The following is a 14122-nucleotide window of genomic DNA, read 5'->3' as shown; positions in this document are numbered from 1 at the left end:
CGATTCCGGCCGAGGCTGGCGTCGAGGCACGTGGCGCCACAGGTTCCTGGACTAAACCAAATTGGGACACCAGCCAAATCATCTCCCAAGCCGCCTACGCCGCCCCGTCTGTCTCCGTCGAATCCGTCTCACAATTCTATTCTCAGCTCACCCATCATTATCAATTTGGCATAGTTGACATAGAGCAGCTCAAGACCCTCTTCTTCAGAGCATGCTCCATTGCGGAATATCACCTTAGCGCAATCGACCAAGTCCCCGCAAAATGCGAAGCTGTGCACCACAGACTGACACCCGTTGACGCTGTTTCAGACCAGACTGCATGGCCACAGGCGCCCGTCGGAGAATTTGAGTGGTGTACCTTTGTGTTTGAGACACTCAAAATGGTGGCACCCAGGAACGCCGCCTTCGCCGAAGAGAGCGCCGAGGTTGAAGTGCTGTTGGCTTCTTTGGGGAAGACGAAAGACATCACCAAGCGGATAGCGGCCAGTCTGGCACGGCTCGATGTTAGCGGTAAGATCGTCAAGGATGCTATTGGGCCGATCTACAGCAACACGCAACAACTTCAGATCACGAGTCGGAACATTGACAAGATCAATGAAGCTATCGAAAAGCTCAAGCAGCCGCTGGACTCGAGGGGCCGAGAAGAAGCTCTCATCAGAGCAGGGCCCAAAGCTTCAGGACTGCCACAATATCTCAGCGCCTTGAAGCGTATTGACAAAGCTCTCACCGATCTAGGCTCCACAAACATGAGAGCCAACCAACAAGCTGTGTCCGACTTCCATAGCCTCCTCTCCACGGGAGTTAACCAGTTGAACGACATGTATCGGCAAATGCTGCAGGAAGACTCGCAACCCGTCGAGCCCCTGCATCATATCACGAAACAAATTCCATTCCCTACATACTCTCAAGACAAAACCCAGTCTCTCAGCCAGATGGCAATGGCAATGGCATCCGCCGGAGCACATTCGGCTAGGCTGGGCCAACGCGACGAAGACGCGGCAGTTTCGATCTACGTCGAGGTGAGGGGAGACTACCTCCAAAACAGCCTTCAAAATCTAGCCACAGCCTCGATCATGACCTCCAAGCGACAAGGAAACGACTCAGGTGTTTACCGGGAAGGCTCGAGTGGCGTTGGGGCGTACGCGAATGGTATCGAAGGCATGTTTGTCGCAGAAGCAGAGAACACATCCCGGATATTCCGTAACGATCCTGGTCGCGTCTTCACGATGACTTGCGGCAAGGCATTAGGGACGTTTACGCGTACTCTGTCGGAGCTGAATAATGTGATCAAGCCACGGATCTTGAGCGACTGCTTCCTCGCCTACGAGATATTGGATCTCTTCACTCCGCTTGGCTATCGACTCGAATCGCGGACGGGCCAACTGCGATCCCAATTTGCAGATGCGCTTCGACCGATTCGTGAGACTGCTCGTTCATCGTTCAGCGAAATACTGAACCAAACGAAGAAACAAGCCGAATCAGTTTCGACCCTACCACCAGACGGTAGCACTATCCCGCTGGTCTCACAAACGGCCTCCCGTCTCCAGAACCTTGCTGTATTTGAGCGACCCTTACTTGCCCTCCTCTCCTCTATCGGCGACGGAAACTGGAAGACCGCGGCAGGAATGGCCTCGCAATCGACGCTGAACCTTGAATTGACTCCGTCAACTGAAAACCCAACTTTGTTGTCACACTACCTCATTGACATTGTCGACGCTCTTCTTTCAACGCTCAATGCACGCTCACAGGTTCTCCACCCCAAGAAACCCCTCCAAGGAATATTCCAACTCAATAGCGTCGCTGTACTCACCCGGGCGGTCCAATCCTCACCAGACCTTGCCCGTTATCTGGGGATCTCCCCGCACAGCGCCAAACTCGATGCCTACCGCAAAGCCGGCTCCTCGCTATACCTGACGGCGTGGCGTGACCCTGCCAACCACCTGTTTGACCAAATCCAGACCTCGTCCGGTTCGCGGCCTTTGTCAGGCCAGGCCATCGACTCCACGTCTATCATCAAATCCCTGTCGTCCAAGGACAAGGACAAGATCAAGGAAAAGTTTAAGCTCTTCAACACCAGTTTCGACGAGTTGATCACCAGACACAAGAGTCTGCGGATGGAAGCCGAGGTCAGGTCGCAGCTGGCCCGGGAGATTCAAGGCATGATCGAGCCGCTTTACACGCGGTTCTGGGACCGGTATCACGAGGTGGACAAGGGGAAGGGCAAGGTGGTCAAGTACGACAAGGGCACCTTGAGTCAGATGTTGGCCAGCCTTTAGATGGACAGCAAGAGCAAGAGCGTTGGCAATAACAATAGCACGCAAGAGCAACTAATGGGTTTTGTGTTTATGGCTGTGGTTGGGGTTGTGATTGTGATTGTCTTTGGTACCACAAGGGAAACACCAGGATTTTGACTCTGCCTTGATGGATGCGATTTATTGGATTGAGAAGAGCCGTTAGATGACTTGAAAATCTCCGCGCCTTCTTCTGGGTGGACGTTTAGTTACAAAGCGCGAAATCGCGTCTCAGGCGACGTATCTGGGAATCCCATTCGTTTTCGTCCTGAGGCATCCAGAGATCGTGGGCAAGCGACCTGCATATCTCGGATGGGGTTTTATTTGCTTTGCTTGTTTAGCACTGTCTCCGTCTCTGTCGCCATCTTTGTTTTGTCGCCGGCGAAGAGGGTCGAGGCGGGTCGAGTCATCGTTACTTGGTCGTGTATAAATGGGCAATAGGTTAGGTGCCTAGGTACCTAGATACCCACCGTAGGTCGGCGGATGGGTGGGTGGAACATTTATTTTATTTACAAGGACACACGCATGCATAAGGTGAGCGAGCGAGCGATCGTGTAATTGGAAAGGACAAGGACAGGGACAAGATTGGTGATTCGTTGATTGATACCTATCACCTGTCACCTGCTACTTAATGGGTAGTGGATAGTCAGGTAGAAAGGTACCTTAGATACCCAGGGTACCCCTGCGCCGTCGACGAGATATGCTCGGTCCTCAGTGATGGGGTCCCTCAAGTCGCCTAACGCCGCCTGTTTGAGAAAAATCGCTTGCAAGACCTGTGACTAGAGAGACCTGGGAGTCCATACCATATGCGCCGTGGTTTTTCCCCATCGATTGCAATGACGCCCCCATTTTGCACGCATGTCGTAATGTTCATCCCTCAGAACAGCATACAGTAGCACAGCTCAGCCATGTCCAGGAATATCCAGCACCGTCCAGCACCGTCCGATAGGATCTGATTCAATCCAGCCCGTTGCACTCCGATGCAGTCCAGCCCATGTCAAACCAGCCATTCCCATCCTTCCTTCAGGAGCACAGACACTGACCTCGATGTAACGAGTTCGAGTCCGTCCTCCAGACAGCAAATCCAGCCTCTGCGCCTGTGCTGGTGTGGTTCCGTGCATGATATTCGTATTAATCACGCTCATCGCCGGGCGCGCTCAGATACTCCGTCATTTTTTTTTTTGGTAGACGGATAAACAAGAGGGAGGAGAAGCAGAACACAAGGGATGGTTCTGGTGCAGAGAGCTAGAGAGATCCCTCTCTCGGTGTTTTTCTTTTGCTTTTTTGGTGGTGTTTTTCTGACTTGTTCTGTGTGCGTGTCTCTCTCTGTGTTGTTTCATGGCATCTTGTTGATCTTCTCCCTGTCGTATCGTGTCACATCCAATCGTGTCGAGCCGAGTCGAGACGTGGTCGTCATTTTCCACGTTTACTTGCTCTTTTGACGGTTCTGACGTTTGGTGAGATCCTCAGGGATTGCGGAACGTCTCGATCACCGCCTTTTCTTCCCTCTCCCTGTCCGGGTTGAGAATGAAGCGCACAGTGCCCTCACGCCCTCTCTCGCCGACACGCTGCTTTATCCCCATAGCCACTCCAGAGCCGGGACCAGACCCAGCGCCTGGATTGACAGCGGCACCAGGGGCGGTGTTAGAACTCGCAGCACTGCTTCGGCGCGGGCTCGTCACGTCTCGTGGACTCACGTTCTTGCTCGACGAGGCCGACTTGGAGCCGTTCATATTCCCCGTTCCGTTCACGTTGTGGTGGCCGTAACCACCTTTCGCGTATTCAGCTGCGGTCGACCCATCGTCGGCTCCCACCCATGCCGTGAAGCGTGGGATCTCCTTCTCCTCGGACTCCATGTTCAGCGGGATGCGCACTTCGAGGAACGTGTCGACAGGGAACATCGGCCCAATGACCGTCGAGTTACGGTGGTGGGTGTAGAGTTCGAGGAGGTCCAGAAGCGTTTCTACGGAGAAGACTCACGGTCAGTCTGGAATCGCCAGAGGCCTTCGTTTTGGGCAAGCCTTTGTGAGAACTGTATCGAGGAAAACTTACCCATCACCATCCCTCTCTCAATCTTCCACTCATCGTAGTCCCTTCCCGTCCAGATGGCGTCGTTTTCTTCGCCCAGTAGCCTTCCCGCAAGCTCAAGACAAGCGAACGCCATTGTTGCCGTCGTCTGTTTGAGCGGTGCCCAGGTTCTGTAGAGATCCAGCGAGATCGAATACGCGGTCTTGACGACGGGTGAGCCTTTTGTGAAGTCGTAGCTTTTCGCAAACTTGATGAGGAGCTCCTGTGGGTGCCGATTGCGAAAGTCGAACCCCGAGGCTTCGAGCATGAGTCGTTCAAGGCCGATGATTGTGCGTGAATGGTGCTCGAAGACCTAAATGCGGCAGACGCTTGTGTGAGCAGCAAATCCAACAAGGTGCTTTGACCGGTGGATCGTAGAAATTGGTTCTTACCTGATCATCCGGTGACAACTGCTCTGTTCTAGGAACCTTCAAGTTATGCGCCGCGCACAGAATATCTCGGGATTTCTTGAGTGTGTCCTCGATCTTGCAGGCGGTGAAAAGTGCCGCGGCTGATGCGTCCTAATTACGGCATCGATGTCAGCAACTCAAAGGACTGAGTGAGAGCGCAATATTCCACGCTTCACAAGATCGGTGCAGGCATTACCACAAAACTGTACTCTCCGTCGGAATGCTGTAGTCGGAACTTGTGATAGTAAACAACGGCTGTGTTGAACGTTCTGACTGGTCTATATACAAATATATCACGTCAGTCATGTATCACCTCACAGAGTCGATTGTGACTTGTGCGTTACGAGAAGGAAAATGTGAGGACAAGTCAGGTGAGAATGACAAAGATTAAAGGACAACTCACAACTTCAAGGCCCGCCTCACATTATCGATCCACTGCACTCCAGCCAGCCTTAGATTGTCCTCTCTGGCCTGGCTGACGCCGTTCTCCTTAAGACACGTTTGGATCTCCTGTTCAAAGACGTATGATTTTGCGACCTGGACGTGGTTCGGCAATGGACCGGTACGCTTGGGCGGACCTCCCCCGGCTGCAGGCATGTTGGATGAATTTGTCGATGTGACCCCCTCACCACTGGAAGGGGGAGGAGGACCAGCAGCTCCATTCATTGGGTTGGAATAGCTATGGTAGTGGGAAGAACTTTGACCACCTTCGCACACTGTGCGCCGATGTCCCCTGGGCGGCACAACGGAGACGGTAACGTCGTCGGGATTAAAGTCCTCTGGTCTCGATGGCAATGGAATGTGGATCTGGACAAGAGTGTAATTACCATCGTCATCTGAACTGGAACTGGCCAGGCTTGTGCTGGAACGCGGTGATTTGGGACTCGAAAGTGACGACCAGGAACTTCGTGGGGATTCGGGAGTGGCGGCCGTTGATTCGTCAGCCTCGTCAGTCACGTGCGGAGGCACGTAGGCACGTGATGCCATGGCTGGGGTCGTGGCTTGGGAATGGACAAGGTCAATCTGGGACAAGGAGTGGAAGATAGAAAGGTGTGTTTGAGTTGAGAGTCGGGATTTGCGTGTGAGAAAGAAGTCAAGACACTGCGCAGAGGGTGGAGAATTGAAATGCGCAGGCACTTATAATCCTCACTGTCGCGCGCTATTCTAGACAAGGCTGTGTATGAAATATTGGTTACTCGACGTCCAATTTCTATTCATTACTGTCCTAAGGTAACAAGATTTCATAATAACTGAGCACATGAAAACCACCTAGTTTTGATCCCTGCCGTCTGCCAGTAGACAAGCCCCATTCTTCCGCACGAACGCTCACAACACCACGATGGTAGTTCACAGACGTACATATCCAGGAGGATTTCGGGCAGTGATCATTACTGCCATGCAATCCTCCTCCAAACCATAAAGATACCCCTTCAGGGCGGACAAAGGAGGTTGGGTCGTTCATGGCTATGAGTCGCCCTCAGCCGCAACGCCCTCGGATTTGATATCCACTTTCTTAGCCTCTCGCTCGGCTTCCGCGTCATCTTCTTCTCGTGCTCGCTTCTTCCCAGCAGTCGCTTCTGCATCAGCCTGGATGCTTTCTGTGACAGTGTTGGCGGTCTTTGAAGCGGCATCAGCATGGCCACTTTGCTCGGTCGACTCAACTTCGTCCACAGCCGCCTGTTCCTTCTTGATTTCGGCTTCAACTGCCGCTTTCGCCTTGGCCAGGGCTTCTTCACGACCACTATCGCTCTTCAAGGGAGTTGTCTTGATTGTCGGAATGCCACTAAATCAATAAGTTAGCCATCTCCCAGAGCAACAACAGAGATCAACATACTTTTCGTCTGTTTCAGGCCCTTTGTTTCTATCACCTCGGGATTCGCGACCACCTCGGTCACCTCGCCGCTTGTCATCCCTGAAACCGCGTTTCTGATCTTCGTCCCGACGCGTTCTCCAATCTCGATTATCTTCGTCCCTCTTGCGCTTGCCGCCGTCTCGCCCACCGCGGTGGTTGTTACGATCTCGTCTGCCGCCCTTGTCATATTTGTTGTTTGATGTGATTCTGCCCGCATTGAGATCCGCGGTCTTCTTGCTGGTGTACTCTGTCTTGCTCATGATGAGGAGATCTTTACCCTGGTACTTCGGTTTGGGATCCAGGGCCAGGAACGATTGCGCCAACTCTTCCGTCTCGAACTCCACAAAGACACTGCCCTTGAAGAACTTCTCGTCGTTTCGCCTGAGCCGGACGGCCCGGGTGGGGCCATACGGATCAAAGAATGCCTCAATATCGAATTGAGTGCTCGCAGTCTCCTCGCCGAATCCCTTTACATACACCGTACGGGGATCAGCAGCTTGCGCAACAGCGTCGAAAAAGTTTTCGGGGAGCGGGTCCTTCCGGCGCACGTGGGTGTCATCGTTGGTGAGTTCGAGTGTCTTGGATTCCCGAAGCGCTTCGACAATGGCCTCGAAAGGCTGAAAGCGGCGCATGCGCTTGAACTTGTGAATTTCTCGCAGGTCGACAGGTTTGTTCTCAACACCGCCAGTCTGCGCGAAGAGGAACTTGTCTTTTGGGAGGTTTGAGTCCGAGAAGTAAAACTCTACCTGCTCAACTTATGAATCTCTTGCACTGCGTTCAGGGCTCCAAGAGCGTACATACCTGTTTTCGAATGGCGACTGGGTCATCAGTCTCCTCTAGCGTCGTGAGATCGGACTTGATATTGTCACGATAAGACCGGGAGTTGTGGTTGTTGTGACGACCTTGACCTTGGTTCCGACCCCGACCACGATGATTGTTGTCTGATCGACCCCGGTCCCGACGATCACGTTTGTTCTCTGTACCTTCCTTCTCCTCGGTCGCAGTCTCTTTCGCAGAAGCATTCTCGGTCTCTTTTGGGGCTTCTTCCTCTGATGGTTTCGACTCTGCAGTGCCATTTGTCTGCTCGGGTTCGTCTTTCGGACCAGCTTCACCTTCTAGCTCAGCTAGCATCTTCTTGGCCTCTTCAGCGGCTTGCGCATTCTGGTCCATCGGCGTCTGGAGTGCTTCCGTCACTGCTTCTTCTACAGACATCTTCGCACACTCGCGGCAGAGACACTGGGAGCAGGTTCAAATAGATGTTCGGGGTAGTAACGCAGGTGGAAGATGGGTCAATGGTGCGGGGACGGTAGCAAATAAGAGGATGCAGGTGACTCAATGGCTCTGGGAGTGGTCGATGAGTCAGGAGCTGTGTAGCGAGTCGCACGGAGTAGAGGTAGTCAGAAGGAAAGTATACAAGAAGTTACCAGGCCTCAGGACAAGATACAGCCCGCGCGTGAGTCGCTAGTGTACTAAGAACTCGCAGAGCCAAATGACATTTTCACCTTGAAAAAATTCCAAGGCACTGCGGGGATGGCTTGGCGGCATGCGCCGCTTTTAATGCCACTATCCCTCTACTCACCCTTCTTCACCTTCTTACTTTTTACTTAACTTTATATACCTTTAACCTACCTAAGCGCCTATGTACCCGTAATTCGGCCCGGGCCTACCACTTCCCTATTCGATCATGCATTAGCACACCGATTGAACGGGACCACCATTGATTCAGAAGCCAATGTCCATTGAGGGTCAGTCAACGAGACGGCCTTAGGGACGCTTGCTAGCACATATCCTCAATAGAACGAAGATCGCCTTTCAGCTCGAGCAAATCAGGTCGTTCAGCGAGACGTACCGTAACTTTCAGCTAGTCACCTAGATCGTATTGGGCGAGTGCAAGATGCAGGGCAGACACTTTGAGATTGACATAACTGCGCACATCAGACTTGGCGATACATACCTAGACCTCACCAGTGCGAAGAATGCCGAATTTGCTTGGGCTTTCTGTCCATTGATTATGGAAGGAGATATATCATGATAGGTAAGGTAGCGTCAGGGAGATGAACGGACACGCTATGAAGTGACAATCTCATCGGCTTTTCGCTTTTTTCCCTGTGCTTGAGATCCCTCGCCTGTTTCCCGGTCCTTCTGCTGGTTTCCACCCTCATTATCTCCTTCCTTGTTGTCTTGCGTCGTAAAGGCACTCTCCTCCGCCTTCTCCTTCTCCTCATCCTCCTCCTCTCCCTCCTGCTCCTCCTCATCGCTCCCCATATAATCCATAATCTCTTGATACAAGATCCCGCCAGCCTCCCTGAATTTCCTCTCGCCTTCTCTGTAAAACGTCTCCATATTCCAAGTCGCAGCCCGCCACACCTCAACCTCGCCACCGTACATCTCCACTATCTCGCTCATCCACTGGTTGCTAATACTCAGGTTAGCCCATGCGCTGCGAAACCCACCGCACGGTATCCGTCCGTAGATGACGCAGTGTTCCATCGCCTCTTGCGCGATGGCGTCGAGGAGGCCATCATCCACGTCGTCGTAGTCGTCGTAGTCGTTACGCGTGTCTTTCAGCAGTGGCCAGAGCTCGTCGCGGAAAGAGGCTTCCCCAATCAACGAACCCTCATAGTTCTCGGTGATAATCAGGGTGCAATCTGCCACACCGGCGCGGTCGACGTAGAACTGCTCCTCGGGCTCGTGGCGGCGTTGATATAGAGCCTCGGGACCACCGTCGCGGTCGGATGTCCAGAAAATAAAATGCGGTATGACCCCTTCTAGCTCAGCGGCCTCAGGATCGGCTTCATTCAGCAACGCTGTGTATAGGGCTTGTACCTCGCCCGGGGTCAGACGGCACAGAAGTGCGACATTGACCAGGTCTCTGGATTCCGGCCCGCTTTCGCCATCTTGCTCGCCTTGGGGAATTGGCTCAGATGCTTGCGTATGCGTCTCTTGCGAAGTCGAGTCGTGTGGAGTGGCACGACCTTCGGTCTGAGAGTTGTCCGTCGGTGTGGGCTGTGGAGAAGACATGAGACGTTGGAAACCAGATGAAGATATACGAGGAGTTCTTCAGGATGCCAGTGATCAAGCATACATTCTTCTTAGATATATACATGCTCGGTGCCTTGAAAAGCGCCTTGGGCGCCTAGCAGTAGCATTACTCGTAGGGGGCTAATTATAGCCACTATCAACAGTCCCCACTAGGGTGAATACATGTATGGTGATGGAGCGAGCTAGGGGATGCCAGGGGTTATGTGTCCTGCCTAAAGAGGGGGTGCGGCTCTTAGCGGGAGAGGCTCCGCCCCAGCCTCGTGAATAAAGAATACGTCCCTGTCGTGTCTCGCACCGCAAACCTTATGCTCTGAGGTATTCTGTCCCTGGGAAACGTCGAGTGCGGTTACAACACAGTTGGCTTCAGACACCTGGAGTTAGAAATACGTGTACCAGGTGACCATAAAAAATGACTGTTCTGCCACTTCGCCAACAAAGGATTGCATTTTCCTGAGTTGCTAAAAGGCATGTACATGACAACTGCTTTTCAACAACATCTACAAACATCTCTCCTAGCCCGGGTCTCGCAGTGTCTGTCAACAATATGTCGTGGCTTCTCAAATGCCAAATCCTTCGTCGTGCATCTTACTCGCTAAGGCGCCCGAACGCTCTCTTCGACCTTGGAGCAACGAATATCAACCCCTGCTTTCATTCTGCAGCTAAGCCGCCTGGTACAGAGGCTGGCAACACAGGTAACGTTTTCCACCCACAATGCTTGTTGTGACTGAGATCCCTAGATTGGAACAAGTTCGATGAGTTCTTTTCCTTCACGCGTGGTCGATTCGTAGTGGATGAGGCAAGCCAGATGAAGCGTCGCTACATCAAATTCGACATGAATGAGCTCGTCAAGATTGCAGCCCAGTCTGTTGGCGCAAGGTACTGCGCCTCTGTACAAAAATGTCCGGATGGAATGTACAATAAAAGCTTTGTCTTGACCATGGATGACGGGCAAGAAGTCATCGCCAAAGTACCCAATTCAAATGCTGGAGTACGCCACTATACCACGGCAAGTGAGGTTGCCACCATGGATTTTGTGAGTCGTGAATACTGCCTCTTCAGACCGTCGACTGAGAACCCAACAGGTCAGAAATACTTTGCAGACTCCTGTGCCCAAAGTCTACGCGTGGAGTTCCACAGCTGATAACGCGATCGGAGCCGAGTACATCATAATGGAGAAAATGCCCGGCGCTCAACTCAGTGAGGTATGGAACCACATGAAGATTGGGGACAAGATGCAACTGCGACTGAACCTAGCCTTGTACCAAGCAAAATGGCTCTCAATCTCATTTTGCCAGTTCGGCGCGCTATACTATAACGAGGACCTGGACAAGGTACGCTCTGAGGGTCATCTGTATATCAACCAGAAAGGTGAAAAGGTACAAGACTCTCGCTTCGCCATTGGACCCATGACTGGGCGCGACTGGTCTGACTGTGGGAGAGCAGCCCTGCAGTGTGATCGAGGGCCTTGTAAGAAGAACCACCAAATTTACTTTATTTGCGCTCTCTTAACCTTTTTTAGGGCTTACCTCGAGTGAATACCATAAAGCTGTGGGTCTCCGGGAATTGACGGCAACATTGTCAATAAAACCACTTCCTAAACAAACAGTCATGGTTTGTGGTCCAGGACTGTACCTGCCCAGTGCTGCGAAGAAGTCTGCTGCGATTGAATCTTACCTCAAAATCTATGATGTTCTCCTTCCTGATGATCCCACGATAACTGCTCCAACGCTCTGGCACCATGATCTGCATGAGGAAAACATATTTGTCGATGGCAAGAATCCGACCAAGATCCTCGGCATAATAGACTGGCAGTTAGTTGACCTGCTCCCACTCTTCGATCACAATCTCGAACCCGCATTTGTCCAATATTCCGGACCGAAGCCAGAGACTTTGGAACTACCAGAGCTCGAGGACACGTCAGGGATGTCGGCTGAAGAACGGGCGAGGGCGACCAAGGAGTACTTCGAAAGGGCGCTCTATGTGGCCTCCAGAAGAATTGCCAATAAAAAGCTACCGGCTGCTTATCACGCCCTGGAATATCAACAAACAGCGGCGTTCGACCTTCTCACTATCGCGAGACGTCTCTTCGAGTTTGGTGAGGCACATTTTCAGGCGCTGACGGTTGAATTACGCGAGACATGGCAAGAGTTGACCTCAATGAAAGACTCTACGACGGCGAGACAGTCCCCAATTACCCTTGATGATGAGTCCTTGGCAATTATTGAGGATGACTATAAAAAGGCCATCCATGGCATGGAGATTATGAACGACTTCAAGGCTCGCTTGGGGCCGTTGTGGCCTGACAAGGATGCAGTCAGCCACGACATGTACCATGATGCGAAGACAGCGCTTCGAGAAATGAAAGACGAAGTGATTCAGGAATTTGCCAAATCACAGAACGACATTTTAGAGTTCGAGAAGCTGTGGCCATTTGACGACTGATGCGTCGGCGGTCTTACAAACAATATCTGCCTGGTGAGATATACCAAGATGGGAGGTCACTGTTGTCGCTGTCGTGATCGTTGGACACTGTATCGCCCACACTCACGATCCCACGTTCGAAGGTTGCTTGATCCGCCAGATACACTCGGCCAGTATCTTGGTGGTCCAGGGCCAGCCAAATCCACGACCTCTGGAGAATAGGCCCTTCCACCAGGAAGAGACGAGGTGAACGGCGTCATGTGTGAGGCGTAACGAGACATGAAATCCCCAAAGATTGAAACCTCTCCCAACAGATGTGGACGGAGAGTGACGAAGAATTGACAGCCTTTGGGAAGAGAGAAGTCAGTACTACCTGGGAGCCTCAGCCTCTCCTCTCCCTTCCACGAAGACAATCTAGTCCTCGACCACCGACTACTAGGAGCGGGGAGGCGGTCCTTCAAGCAACAGCGCCGTCCTCCAATGCCAGATCAGTCGGTGGGATACAATTGACTCATTAGGGAGGCCAAAGTGTATCCAACCCTGCTGGAACCATCTATCTGACCTTGGGCATCAGAGTCAAAGTGTCCTTTCCAACCTTTTGATCTTCTGGAAAAAAAAAAAAAGAAAAAAAAAAAACCCCGTCTACGCCTCTTTCACATTTTCTGGGGGGTCTGATTACTTACTAAGCCTCATGTCCTCTAACAATAAAACCCACTTGACCTGACTCCTCGGTAGACACCGACCACAACCCTCGTATTTGAACGTCGTATTCAATCAACCCTGGTGTTTGTTACACATGCTGCAACCCAATGCTTTTCCTGGCCATCTCCTCAATGCAGTGTTACACAACCGTTTGGCCTCCCCGAAATCGTATACGATCTTCATGTGCAGCTGCCCTGCCACCGAGGTCGTACGGCATGCTATACGAGGTATTCCTTCTTTGTTCCCCCCCTCCCACAGTGATAGACACAGTAGAAGATGGATGATGCGGACCCGAGTGGGTGCCAGCCAGGCAGAGAAACATGCGAAAATGAATGGATGAATGAATGAATGAACTGGGCTGAGACAGGAATGGCATTCCGCGGAGTCGCATTTTCCACACCACGGTTCATGTGAATCTGGACCTCAGATTCCCATGAGGTCAGGCGGTATGGATGATTGTTGTTTCGGTGACCGAGGTGGGTGTGGGATGTGTCGAAGGGAGGGGGAAACCCTTGGGTCAGAATAACATTGACATCGAGATTGGTGCGATTACACTACGTACGCTATCCCATGCATCGGTTACCTACGCGAGGGTAGAGTTGCACGTTTAGCGAGCGAGCGATCTGGGATCTCTCGACCTGTCGAGCTAAGCCTTACACTTGTGGTTGACCTTGTAAGTCTCGGGCCGAGTGTGATCGCCCGACCGTTCGGATCCCAGCCCTCCCCAGCCCAGCAGAGCCTCCTCGGTCAGACACCGAGAGCGGGAATCACCCCCTTCGCAAGCGCTACGTCGGATCAGATCGGTGACTTATCCTATCTATTCTGCAGATGGGACCAGGCAGACAGACCGACAGACAGTGGACCCGATTCGATATCCCCTTGGATCCCCGAAGTCGCCTGTCTGTACTCGGTGTGCTCAAACACCTTGATCGTGGCCATCTACGGTGACTCGGTACGGTACTTAAATTTGATGGTCTACCGTCATCAATGATCCAATCGATCGATCGATCTCTTTCTTTTTTCTCTCGATGCAACCCGTCCCGCCATCTACTCATCCTTGTTCATGCCCTCCCGGGTATCACTTGCCCCAGGTCAACTAACCTATCCAATGACTCAAAACGACAAACGACAGGGCCGAACCTGTGCACGTTACGTTAGGGCTGGCTCGCCGTTCAAAAACCAAAGTCTGGGCTGACCTCAAACCCGAGTTGGGCCCTGGTTGACGAGTGTCGAGGGAGCTTTGAGACGCCGAGGACAGAACGGTTCTCGGGCAACACGAGGATATGGAAATAGCCATTTTGAATTGGCGGCGAGATTTTTTCAATGACACCCGGCTA

The 14122-nt window shown here is 52.3% G+C and overlaps 5 protein-coding genes across 5 annotated transcripts; 2 read left to right on the top strand and 3 right to left on the bottom strand.

Annotated features, from left to right (window-relative positions):
• Nucleotides 1-380: 380 nt before the first annotated feature.
• AYO21_09544 (hypothetical protein) lies at nucleotides 381-2276 on the top strand (the record flags this gene model as incomplete). The annotated part of the gene is made up of 1 exon (XM_022659476.1): nucleotides 381-2276. The coding sequence occupies one exon, from the start codon at nucleotides 381-383 to the stop codon at nucleotides 2274-2276; it is 1896 nt and encodes a 631-aa protein (XP_022508182.1).
• Nucleotides 2277-3757: 1481 nt separating this feature from the next.
• On the bottom strand, nucleotides 3758-5755 carry AYO21_09543 (hypothetical protein; the record flags this gene model as incomplete). Its single annotated transcript, XM_022659475.1, has 5 exons — nucleotides 3758-4254; nucleotides 4344-4671; nucleotides 4751-4879; nucleotides 4965-5046; nucleotides 5172-5755. The coding sequence occupies 5 exons, from the start codon at nucleotides 5753-5755 to the stop codon at nucleotides 3758-3760; spliced, it is 1620 nt and encodes a 539-aa protein (XP_022508181.1).
• A 477-nt stretch (nucleotides 5756-6232) lies between these two features.
• Nucleotides 6233-7832, bottom strand: AYO21_09542 (hypothetical protein; the record flags this gene model as incomplete). The annotated part of the gene is made up of 3 exons (XM_022659474.1): nucleotides 6233-6551; nucleotides 6603-7366; nucleotides 7422-7832. 3 exons carry the CDS (start codon nucleotides 7830-7832, stop codon nucleotides 6233-6235), a joined length of 1494 nt encoding a protein of 497 aa, XP_022508180.1.
• An 855-nt stretch (nucleotides 7833-8687) lies between these two features.
• On the bottom strand, nucleotides 8688-9641 carry AYO21_09541 (hypothetical protein; the record flags this gene model as incomplete). Its single annotated transcript, XM_022659473.1, has 1 exon — nucleotides 8688-9641. The coding sequence occupies one exon, from the start codon at nucleotides 9639-9641 to the stop codon at nucleotides 8688-8690; it is 954 nt and encodes a 317-aa protein (XP_022508179.1).
• An 826-nt stretch (nucleotides 9642-10467) lies between these two features.
• Nucleotides 10468-12104, top strand: AYO21_09540 (hypothetical protein; the record flags this gene model as incomplete). The annotated part of the gene is made up of 3 exons (XM_022659472.1): nucleotides 10468-10695; nucleotides 10745-11129; nucleotides 11182-12104. 3 exons carry the CDS (start codon nucleotides 10468-10470, stop codon nucleotides 12102-12104), a joined length of 1536 nt encoding a protein of 511 aa, XP_022508178.1.
• Nucleotides 12105-14122: the final 2018 nt, after the last annotated feature.

The sequence above is a fragment of the Fonsecaea monophora genome (assembly GCF_001642475.1).
Source record: "Fonsecaea monophora strain CBS 269.37 chromosome Unknown Scaff96, whole genome shotgun sequence".
Lineage (NCBI taxonomy): Eukaryota > Fungi > Ascomycota > Eurotiomycetes > Chaetothyriales > Herpotrichiellaceae > Fonsecaea > Fonsecaea monophora.
The sequence above is the reverse complement of the archived record's forward strand: the minus strand, read 5'-3'. Positions and strand labels throughout refer to the sequence as shown.